General features: G+C 37.4%; 1 protein-coding gene across 6 annotated transcripts in view; it reads left to right on the top strand.

The window, feature by feature from the left end:
* Window positions 1-6060: 6060 nt before the first annotated feature.
* The window catches only part of LOC103024000 (ATPase H+/K+ transporting subunit alpha), a 51925-nt gene continuing 45208 nt past the window's right edge, over window positions 6061-12777 (top strand). Inside the window, exons 1-3 of one of the 6 annotated variants that reach the window (XM_049464709.1) lie at window positions 7243-7641; window positions 7746-7862; window positions 8062-8121. In XM_049464709.1, coding sequence (XP_049320666.1) covers window positions 7630-7641; window positions 7746-7862; window positions 8062-8121 — 189 coding nt within the window. In that variant the 5' untranslated portion in view covers window positions 7243-7629. Of the gene's footprint in view, window positions 6098-7242; window positions 7642-7745; window positions 7863-8061; window positions 8122-12777 lie in introns of those variants that run through there. The other 5 variants (XM_049464716.1, XM_049464703.1, XM_049464708.1 and 2 more) reach the window with 5 other exon arrangements.

Raw genomic sequence — 12777 nt, 5'->3', positions numbered from 1 at the left:
ACTTCGGAATGTCGCAGAGATAAAGCGACATTACCTAAAAAGGCTCCTCCACCATGCATTACCACCACCAACTTCCCCTGTCCACATTGCACTAAAATATGTGGGTCCCGGATTGGCCTCTACAGCCACCTTAGGATCCACAAATAAATGAAGGCCCTATGGAGGACCGTCATACTCGTTTCGAGTGAGTGACGGCTGAAGGAAGGAAGAAGGCTTAAGTAGGGGAGAGCGGGGTAATGTGAGACATCGGGTAATGTGAGACACCCCTTGTATCTTGGCAACTGAACACAATTGTGGTCATGTGACCATTATGTTGTCAAGTCCCTCCCATTTCCCACTACTAGGAAGAGGAAGTTGTTGCTGGTGCTGTAAAGGTTTGGGTTTTTTCACAAAAAGGTGTTTTCTGCATGTAAAAGTAAATTTTCTTGATTTGAACTTAATCAACTATTTTATCAAAGTAAATTGATTCAGGTATAAAAACTAATATCATACATGCTTATGAACTTTCAACATATCAAACCATGTGATTGATGGTAGTTGAAGATTAGCCTGATTTGCTAGAGATTATGTTTTTTCTAAAATGGTAGCTGTGGGGTAAAGTGAGACAAATGATGTGGGGTAAAGTGAAACACCGTCCCAGCCAATTGGACTGAGAAACATTGTGCAGGTGGGCTAGAGTGTGATTACATAGATTATATGATTATATGGTAAGAGATTACATGACTATATGATTCTGTAGGTTAACTTTCCAAAAGCAAAATCTATACTAATGAATACTGTACTTTTTAGGAAAAGAGTGGTTTGGCAGATTCCTAGCACTTCAACATCTCTCTGTATGAACTCCTGAGGCAACATCTCTGCGAAGGGCTACAACTTTTAATAAAACAACAGTGAGGGAGTTCTTCGAAAATCTCGCTGTAGTAATGGACAGGTGACAGAATCAATTCTTTAGTTGTATAAGTTTTATGGAGACTTTACCTGTAATTTTTGGCTTTGATTTCAATAAGGTTCTTCCCTTGTCTTTCATCTTTAATAGATTTACAATGTGGATGAAACAGGTGTCTTTACAGTTCAAAAACCACGGCAGGTGCGCTATACATGATATAACAGACTAATAGTGAGTGGGTTGTGATAATGACAAAATATTAATGGACTGAATCTCCATGATTCTAACACTAGTCCGATATTAGTTATGGAATGTGTGGTTGTCAATCTAGCTTTAAGGATTGTAATTGTTACAACATGTAATGTTAATGGTAGTTTAAAAGTGGAAAACATAAGTACACCCCCAACTGGTTCACTTTACCCCCTTAATTTCTCTGGTCTGTCTTAGTTTACCCCTGAGTTGGGGTAAAGTGAGACACAAGACCACTTTTTTTAAAACAAACATATTTTCATTGCCCTTTGTCTTGAAGACATTCTGATAACTTTAATAGTTAGGAAACATCCTGAATTAATTGGAAAATTTTAAATTTTACTTATATATCATTGTAGCTCAGCTAGCAAGGGGCAAATGTAAAAAATGGCTCACATTACCCCGCTCTCCCCTACTAAAATGTACTGTACTGTAAGAAATTTTAATTTAATATGTCTTTTTAAAGTAGTGATTTTGAGCAATACTGTGAATAAAACATGAAATAATCAATCAACTAAACAAAAATATTTCCTGGAATGTCCACATATCCTGTTTTCACTGTGGGTTTAATATAACAGATGGATTGCAGCCAAACATTGTTCATAAAAAAGGAGAAATGAAGTAACATTGCCTCCTTCTGGCAGCTAGAAAACCTTCTGTTATTCATACCAAACTCTCTCTCTCTCTCTCCCTCTGTCACTTACTCCCCCGCTCTCTCTCTCTCTCTCTTTCTCTCTCTCTCACTCCCCCACTCTCTCTTTCTCTCACTGTTTACATGCATGGTTTGACCGATAACAGAGCATAAGATAAGAGATGTTTCCCATGTAACAGGCTCTGGATTGTTTGCCTACAGCGTCCAGCTGCATGTGAGCTTCAGCAAATGGCAGTTAAATTAACCGCAGTCTGTCACTTTCTCTCTACTGGAGCCAGCTTACAGTTTCGACTAATGTGGTTACTTCCATTTGAGAAAAAAATCTGAATGAACTGTATTTTTAGGTTAATAAAACATGCTAAACTCTGATCTACACAGTTTGTGATGGGGCTAAATTTAAAATAAAAGTTTTTAAAGGCACCATATGCAACACTTGGTTTGTTTTCTTATGAGCCTCCCACTATAGGCCAGCAGTAAATGTTCACTGTCGTAAATACGCTGCTTTTTTTTTTAAGCTCAGCAGTCGAACATGGCGAACACAACATATACAAGTGCATCTCAAAAAATATGAATATCATTAAAAAGTTACTTTATTTCAGTAAGTCAGTTTAAAATGTAAAACTCACACAGAATAGTCAATTTTAATCATTTATTTATTTTATTGTTGATAATTATGGCTTACAGCCAATGAAAACCCAAAAATCAGTATCTCAATAAACAGAACATTACATAAGACCAGTTGGTACTTTTGGCAGTGTGGGCAGTGTGTCAAGTCCTGCTGGAAGATGTAATCCACAACACCAGCAGATGACATGTCTCTCCAAACCATCACTGATTGGTGGAAACTTCACACTAGACCTCAAACAGTTTGGACTGTGTGTCTCTCCACTCTTCCTCCAGACTCTGCTCCCTTGATTTAAAATGAAATCAGTGATGGTTTGGAGAGACATGTCATCTGCTGCTGTTGATCCACTGTGTTTTATTATCAAGTCTAAAGTCAGTGCAGTTTTGTTTTCCCACAAAATCTTACAGCACTTCATGTTTCCCTCTGCTGACAACTTTTACGGAGATGCGGTTTTTATTTTCCAGCAGGACTTGGCACACTTGGTCTTATATAATATTCAATTTTTTTGAGATACTGATTTTTTGTTTTTTATTAGCTGTAAGCCATAATCACTCTGTGTGTAATACATCTATATAATATATGAGTTTCACATTTTGAACTGAATTACTGAAATAAAGTAATTTTTTAATGATATTCTAATTTTTGGGATGCACCTGTAATCACATTTACTACCGAGCTAGCTAGCTACCTAACTAACTATCTAAACGTGCATCCCCACTAGCCACATAGCTATCCAGCAACAGATCACATGCATAAAAACAGTTGAACAAACACCTTTCAAATGAGGTTCACCCATGTGCGACTCCTCTGTTTGTTGAGAGCTGTTTTCTGACATGGGCTTTGGCTGTTTTCTCACTTCTTCGTCAAGATAATTCTTTATGTGTACAGTCATCGCATCGTGATTTTTTTAATGCCGCTACTGACCTACCCAAGTGTACCCAAGACATGCAACAAACCACAAGGGTGGCCGAGAGAGCCTTTGTTTGCTTTGTATTGACTCATTTAATCATCTAAGACTGTATGAAACGCATTATTTAACAAAGAAATTGCTGCATAGTGTGTATTTAACTTGTAAAAGCTGAGTTCGTTAAAAAGATGAAAGCATCTGGCTTGTAACTCACTCACAAGATTTTCCGAGGGGGCGCTATTTGTAACTAGACAAATACATTTCTTAAACATCTCAAACTGGTCAACCAGTGTGACATGTAACCATGACATCCTGATGAAGTGTTACCTCAGGGGACAGCTTGGGAATGCCCAAACCTGTATAAGTTGTAAGGCGGTATGCTTGTGAGTGAGGCTGAACACTGGCCAGCATGCTCATGGCAAGGTGAAATTAATTATGGGAGTTAGAGGCATAGTAATAGTTGATGCCAGGTGGATGTGATATTGCATAGACCAGTGGTAGGATGGTCTCCCCTTTTATGTGAGTCTTGGTCCTCCCAAGGTTTCTTCCTCCTCCTGCAGCTCTGAGGGAGTTTTACCTTGCCTCCGCGCTCACTTGGGGTTTTGTATTCTGTATTTTCTATGTTTAATGTTTTGCCTGATTCTTTGTCCTGTGATCATGCTTCTGTAAAGCTGCTTTTTGACAACATCAATTATAAAAAAAAAAGCTATACAAATACATTTTAATTTGATTTGATTTGTGCAAGAATCTAACAGCCCTTCATTCACAGTGGGACATGTATACCAGAAGGGACTAAGTTATAGAAGGCATTACCACCCACAATGGACAGTGCAGTGCAGTGGGTTGTAATGATCATGACCTGCGGCTTCTGGGTAGAACTGTCCATGCAAATAGACATTCAGATTCAATGTGAGAGATTCTACACACATGTCCCACAGAGTCAGAACAGTGATCACTTTTCCCTGTTGTTTTATTGTTGGTACTAGAAACACAGTTCTAGAAACCGTGTAAGTATGCATGAAAGTGTATATTTTTCTAGTTTCAGTTCCAGCAGAAACTGAGAACCACTAAGGGAACAGTAAAGCAACTACGCAAATAAATCACGTGCTGGTCATGATATCCACCACATCGTATTCCTGGATCAGATTCGAGCTCTTAGTTTCGAGATGTGCAGTATACAGTTTACAGTAAACAATAACATTCAATGAGTCTCTGCATGGAATTCACCTAAAAGCCCAGTACATTTACGCTTTATAGTATATACAATATAAATATTTGCCTGTTTGAACTGGATTCAAACATGCATTTATAAACAGACATAAAGGCCACCTCAGTCCACCACAGTCCTCCATAAACTCACTACTAATCTCAGTACTAAGTCTCACTATTAATGTATCAAATCTCTACCCCTTTTGGACTCACTATGCACCTTGCACTTACTTACATTTATGGCCAAACGTTTCGGCACCCCTGAAATTTTTCAGAAAATTACTGCAATTCATTTTTGGTTTACACAAATATTTATTTCCTTTGCGTATATTGGAACAACACTAAAAAAAATTGAGAAAATAACTTTGTTTTGACCATGTGGCACTGTAGCTAACCTCCCTGGATGTGGATTAAAGAAAAAAATAATGGGAGGTTACAATGCAGGGTAGTCGGATGGTGAAAAGCAGCCCCAATCAAGTTTCAAAGAAATTCAACCTGCCCTGCAGGCTCAGGGTGCATCAGTGTCAGCCCAAACTATCCATCGACACTTCAATGAAACTAAAAACGCCATGGCAGGAGACCCAGGAGGACACCTGTACATGTACTAGTTGAATGGAAAGGTTCTTTGTCAAGTAAAACATTGTAAGAACTTGCCAAGAACCTTATAGTAACTCTAAATGCAACTTTATGAAAATATGAAATTGCAATTAGCAGTTTTTCTAGCGTCCAGTAACAGAATGCATTTCTCAGTAATTTTAGACACTGGCTGCATTCCCAAGCATAGGCTGCATTTCATGGCCTAATTTTTTATTTGATTTTGAGGATGCAACTGATGTAACCTACCTGGTCCTCAATGTTTAAATCAATAGAGAAAAAAGGAAAATAGCCACAAAATTAATCGAAAATGAAGGAAAACTACATTTTCTTTTTTTGTTTCATTTTTCCCATTTTCTCTTTTCCCAACCAACCCACTCATCAGGACTGCTCCTATCTCTAGTGATGCCCCAACACACCAGGAGGGTGAAGACTAGCACATGCTTCCTCTGATACATGTGAAGTCAGCCACCGCTTCTTTTTTGAGCTGCTGCTGATGCAGCATTGCCGAGCAGCATTACAGCGCGCTCGGATGAAAGCGCAGCGACTCAGGTCTGGTACATCAGCTCACAGATGCCCTGTGCTGTCGACATCACCCTAGGAGTGATGTGGGGAGAGAGCTCCCTCTGAGCGCCGGCAGCTTGATGGCAAAGCTGCATGAGCGGGGGTTCGAACCTGCGACCTCCCACTCATAGTGGCAGCGCTTTAGACCACTGGACCACTCGGCGCCACAAAAACTAAATTTTTATAATTATAATTTATTTACGTGAGGAAATTAAAAAGTACAAGATTTTCATGCTGCAATATTGTCACGTTGCGTTCACGTGACGTCATGACAAAGTCTCATCAGACTGTTCCATATGTGAGACCAAGAGACTCCCGAGAAGGAGCCTTCATGGGACAGTTCTAGACATCAGCCGCAGACTAGGATTTGAAACATAGCTTAGTCAATTCTGAAAAGGCACTGTTTAAAGGGTAAGTTGTGCAAATAGAAAAAATGTGGCATTACAAAGTCGTTTTTGATGATGATAATAATAAGAAGAGTCCCCAGTGACCTTTCCAATTACGCAAGACGAGAGTTAAAAGCGTGCTCACACTTCAGGCAACGTGTTCTTAAACAAAAGAGAAATCTTTTCTCCAGTGTTAAAAGTGTCAATAGTGATAAAAAGTGTCAGGGAACATGTACGCTGTTACTGATGAGAAGGGAAGGACGTAAGTGCAGAATATATATTTAATAAAAGAATTACTGAAAACAAACTGAAAGCAAACACGTGTAGGGAAACGTAAACCAAAAAAAACAAAAATCAAAAAAGACTTAACTAGAAAACAGGAACCTAACAAAGAGCATGAGACAAGAAACAAACCTGACAAGACTATGAACGGCAAACAAACCAACAAAAGACTAGACAAAGAAGTCTTCTTCTTCTTCTTCTTTGAGGTTTTTTGGCGGTTGGCCAACCAAATACAGGCAAATTTATCAGACAAAATTAAACACCTGGACATTACATAAAAATAAAAGAACCTGCTTATGTACCCATCCCATACCTAAGCCACTTGACAGTAAACCCTTCATAGAGATGTCTGTGTGCCCCTTAAGTCTGAGGGAGTCAACTAAACTCTGCCTATGTTCTGAATATTTTATGCAATGCAAAAGCACATGTTCAGGAGTCTCTTCTTGTAAACAAAGCCCTGTATCATGTTTATGAATTAACCGTAGTGAAGCATTCAATGAAGTGTGCCCTATCCGAAGCCGGGCAATTATCACCTCAGATCTACGGTTGTATCCCCCAACCGAACTTGAACCCACTTTAGGGTGAATATTAAAAAGATGTCTGCCCTTGGTGCTTTGCTCCCATTCCAACTGCCAAAAAGCTTGGACTCTTTTTTTAATCAGAACCTCAGCTTTACTAAGAGGAACAGTAAGGACACATGCTTGGTGATTTAAGCACTGTTTAGCCATCAGATCCACAATTTCATTTCCTGCCACACCAGACAAAGAAGTCTTGAAACAAAGGGGCTTATATATACAAGGAGGGAACAGGAAATTGGAAACACCTGAGGATCAATCAAGAGGGGGCGGGGTTACAAATAACTGGGTTACAAATAACTGATGACAGGGTGGGGCTAGGGTGGAGACAGGACCAAAACACAACAGTAGCACATGGCTGGGAAACACATGACTGGTAAACAGAGGGCAGGAGCACAAGAGAGAGAAACACAAGACAGACATGGGCTAAGCTGTGACATGCGCACGTTTAGAGGGGTGACATTGGAAACGCAGGCCGTGTTTCTACTTTACGCTGGTTCGCTGGTAAAGGGCACACAGGGGTGGTATATAAACCTGCCTCAGATGATAAGCCCACTCCTGTGTGCTCTGGGCTCCTGGAGGGGTAAGGATTAGGTCTCTGTGAGGATACCACAACGATTTCAAAATTTCAGGTGAAAGGAGCCAAGGGGTTTGGACTTCCATCGACTTGAACAGTGAGGCCGGCTCCAGGACTGGAATCATGACGAAATCGGTTGATTAAAAAACTTAAATTCTAATTAAAGTCATATTTAAAGTCATTTTACACAAATAAGTTTTGATGCCTCCTGAATTTAAACATTACTTTTTCTCTCACAGGACTCCTACGAGATGTTTGTGGAGATGGACAACGTGGATGGGGACGTGAAGATCAAGAAGAAGAAGAAGATGAAGAAGAAGGAGAAATTGGAGAGCATGAAGAAGGAGATGGACATTGTGAGTGGCTGATTTAGATTGTAGAGTCGAAACACAACAGGCCAGAAAATCTCCAGTGATCCGAGTGATGTATGAATGCAGTGCATCTGTAATCTGATTACTGCCATTTTCTCTGGAACTGTAATTTAATATTCTGTTACCACCACAATCTGCCTACTGTCAGTCTTACTTGCCTTGTTTTTTTCATTCATTTCAACAGGATAACCACGAGATAACACTCGAAGAACTGGAGATGAGATACTCAACCAGTATTACTAAAGTAAGAGTTACTTCCATATATATTCCATTTAGAATCTCAAACTAAAGGTTTTTTTTCTATTTAAATGCCCCAGTTTTTAATATATATAGTGATGATATCAGAACACAAACCAAAAATGCAAAATAATAATTAATACAAGTGTATGTTTAATGTTTATTTAAAGCCCCACTAGGTAGGATTTCCTTGATTTTTGATCTTTTTAAAGAAGTAAAATTACAGCTTGAAACTCACTGCAGCGCTGCATTGAGGTGTAATAGGAGGAATAGCGGTGCTCTCGTGTCTGTGCCGGAGCTCCTCTGAGCTCAAACCAGACTCTGTAAGTTTTCCGAGGCGGCCGCGACCAGCGTTCGCGAGAACTACGACCTGCTTTTTTAGTTCTAACAGTTCTACAAGGACTACTGGTTCATTCTTTACAAACTAACATACAGACACTCTGGCAGAAGCTGGAAAGAGACCAAATATGTCTGTGAAAGCCAGAAAACGAGAAAGAGAAACTAATCCGCCTGAAACTTTTATTATACTCTGCAACTGTAGGGGGAGCCCACGAGCACAAAATCTCAATCCTACCTAGTGGAGCTTTAAATCATTACAAAAGATCAAAACCTTTAAAAAAAAACAATAAAATATTCTGAAAATATTATGTCTATAATAGAAAATTTCACCTCACACATAGTAAAATAAAAAACTGAAAATATCATTTACAGACACAATGACTTAATGTTTTTTTTTCCAACATATCTCTGCTCTACCAAAAAGTTGAGAAAATATAAAATGGTTAACTTGAAAGACTAAAATTGGGCTGAGATGTGAAAAGCAGGGGCGTCGCCTGGCCTGGGATTCCGGGGCTTTAACCCAGAATAATTTTCCAGTAGCCCCGAATCGTTTTGCTCAGCTCAGCTGTATTATTATTGAGAAGATAATCCACTGACCGCTGTGTGAATGGAACATCTATTAATGCTAATCATGGTACCAGATCAAGGATAACGTTCCGCCGAGAAACAGCCAATCAGCTTGCTGGTGGAAAGTAGGTGGAAAGTGATGAATTACATTTACTCAAGTTACTGTAATTGAGTAGATTTTATGAGTAATTTGTATTTTTTAAAGAAGTTTTTAAAATAGGTAATTTTACTTTTACTCAAGTACATTTTGACACAAGCAATTTACTTCGCTACATTGGAAAACTCCCCGTTACTGAGTAAAAATAAAATGCTGGGAAAAAAACAATTGTCTGAATAAAAAAAATATTAATTGGCGCGAATGCACCGGCGCACTGATGCTCACGCGTGGAATAATGAGGCAATGACGTCCTCATGCAATACAAAATGTGCCCCGCCCTGCCGGACAGAGCTGTCAGCTTTCAAAACTTCCACATCAAACCTGAGAAAGCATGTGGTGGTAAGTGTTTTTATCATTAAACAATCTGCTTAAATGTTTAAATAGCAGTTAAAGCATAGTAATTGCAAGTATGTATTATAACAATGAACTGTAAAACTGTAAAAATACAGTTTATAGTCACCTATATGACCATAATAAAAGTTTTTACTTTTTAAAAGTAAAGAAAAAAAATTGGATCATAGAAACCTATGCCACTTGTTCTTGAAAATGTTTTATGGGATGGTCTGAACAAATGCTGCCTGAAAGGTCCAAATTATTATGTGAAATAATAGTTCATTAAAAACAATTTAACTTATGATTTGTTGTACTTTTTTAACATCAAATAATTAAAAGTAACTATGTAACTTTTACTCAAAGTATTCTTTTACTTTTACTCGAGTAGATTTTTAGATGGGTACTGTTACTTTTACTTGAGTAGAATTTTAGCAAAGTAAAGGTACTTTACTGAATTGCAACGCCTGTATGTATGGAGGACCAAAACTGCCAAAATATAATAATAAATAAAATAAATAAAAAATAAATAAAAATAAATAAATAAATAAAAATGTATGTAAATCACTCAATAAAAGTAATATGGTGACTAAAACGGTAAAAAATTATTCGTATTATTATATCAAAATAAATACATATACATAAGAATAAATATCAGAATAAATTGTTATTTATGGGTTTTTCAATTAACATTGTTTAATTTTTCTAAATTTGTTTATTATTTACATAACTATTTATTTCTGCATTTTTTTTCCATTATTTTATTTCTGTATTTATTTATTTCTCAATGTATTTATTTCTGAATTCCGTTATTTCCCAATTTATTTATTTCTGTTTTTCCTTGTCCTTATATGATAATGAAGGGGCTGTCCAGCAATGATGTCACGGTGTCTCAGCATTCCTATTGGTTGATCGATGTCAGATACCATATATCGATTGTACATGTTTTGCCCATTTGGCGGTTACTTTGGTAACATGGGAGATTATATAATAAAGATCATTTAGATCGTAATACAGACAATAATCCATTTCTTTGAGGAGAGCATCTGCTTCTCTGAGCAGATCCAATACTGAACTTCACCCCGACATTTCAGCTCCTCTTTCTCTGGCCTTGATTGCTAAGCCTGTACGTGAAAAACACGCCCCCTTCATTATCATATAAGGACAAGGAAAAACAGAAATAAATTAATTGGGATATAAATGAATGCAGAAATAAATTAATTGGGATATAAATGAATGCAGAAATAAATAAATCGGGAAATAAATTAATGCATAAATAATTAGTTATGTAAATAAATAAAAGTAAATTGAAAAGAAATGTTAATAAAGAAACCCATTAATAACAAATTATTAGGACATTCATTTTTTTGTATATTATTTTTATATTAATTATATTTATTCTTTAGTGTTTTTATTACCATATTACTTTTATTGAGGTGATTTACTTACGTTTTTATTTATTTATTTATTTATTTTTAATTTTAGCAGTTTTGGTCCTCCATAGTATGTGAATGTATGTTTCCTTGTAAAGAATTAGAAAAAGAAACACTACCATCTGTATATTTTCCCCCTCTGCAGGTGTGTCTCTCCCTTACGGCCAAACGTCTGGCCAGGAAGAACTGTGTGGTGAAGAATCTGGAGGCTGTGGAGACTCTGGGCTCCACCTCAGTCATCTGCTCAGATAAAACTGGAACCCTGACGCAGAACCGTATGACTGTCGCTCACTTGTGGTTCGACAACATGATCCACGCTGCAGATACAACAGAAGACCAGTCAGGTGCAGAAATCTGTCTCAACCAATCAGCTTTGTTATGTCTGACGAGGGAGTGTTTAATCTTTCCCTCTTTCTGTCTCAGATCCAGATCATGTGCAGATTAGATTTAGGACTATACATTTTGTTCCAGACTGATTTTCTAGGGATGCATGTAATTCTAAAGAATGCTTTCATGAAAACTCATGAGATATTATGAAATATTGTGGGTTTTTATGGCATTAAAGGTCACATAAGCTGTTTGTGACAAAGATATATCTTATGTGTTTGGAGGGCAAAAAGAGTTATTTATTCATATATACAGTGATATAAAAGCCAAACATATTCAGTTGTTTTTGATAATGTGTGAACATGCCAGTCCAGAAAGGGGTATTTCGACCTTACAAAGCTTGACATCATAAAAACCAGACAGACAGCATAACTATTTCTCCAAATTTGCCTCAGTAAGTTTTTACCCAGTGTGATAAAAAGGAAACCCAGTTGTTTTAGCTGAAAAAAAAAAAACACAAGGAGACTAAAAAAAGTCTCTGTTTTCAGTGGATTAAATGTATTATAAACTATTCTGTATACTGTACATTATACAGATGTGCAGCTCTGGAACAAAATGAATAGATCACTTCAGTTTACAAATCAGTTTCTCTGATTTTGCTATTTATAGGTATATGTTTGAGTAAAATTAACATTGTAGTTTTATTCTATAAACTACAGACATTTCTCCCAAATTCCAAATAAATATATTTATATTTATTGCAGAAATGCCTGAAATAACAAAAAAGAGGCAGAGCTTTCAGACCTCGAATAATGCAAAGAAAACAAGTTCATATTCATAAAGCTTTGAGATTTCAGAAATTATTATGTGGTGGGATAACCCTGGTTTTAATCACAGTTTTCATGCGTCTTTGCATGTTCTCCTCCACCAGTCTTACACACTGCTTTTGGATAACTTTATGCCTTTACTCCTGGTGCACAAATTCAAGCAGTTCAGTTTGGTTTGATGGTTTGTGATCATCCATCATTCTCTTGATTATATTCTAGAGGTTTTCAATTTGGTAAAATCAAAGAAACTCATCATTTTTAAGTGATCTCTTATTTTTTTCCAGAGCTGTATATTTCAGTATATCTGCATTAATCTCTTAATTTCTTAAACTTAATGTGTTATATTTGCATCATTTTGCAGGCCAGAGTTTCGACCAGTCTTCGGAGACATGGAGGGCACTTGGACGTGTTGCTAGTCTGTGCAATCGGGCCGTTTTCAAACCCAATCAGGAAACGGTCCCCATCCCCAAGGTGATTGAATGGCACCCAAATCAGATAATCACTTTCCTCCCAGCCTCTTCCTGTTTTTCACTGGATCAGTTTCTCTTTCTGTTGTGGTGACTTCTGGGAATTCCTGAAACTGATGCGAACATGAGGAAAGCATACATTTATGCTGTTCTTTCTTTCTAAACGCACTGTAACTTCTCCTTTTTAAACACCACAGCTTGTTCTAGACATTTCTG

Source organism: Astyanax mexicanus, chromosome 1, assembly GCF_023375975.1.
Source record: "Astyanax mexicanus isolate ESR-SI-001 chromosome 1, AstMex3_surface, whole genome shotgun sequence".
Classification (NCBI taxonomy): Eukaryota; Metazoa; Chordata; class Actinopteri; order Characiformes; family Acestrorhamphidae; genus Astyanax; species Astyanax mexicanus.
This window is presented reverse-complemented; position numbering and strand designations above follow the sequence as displayed.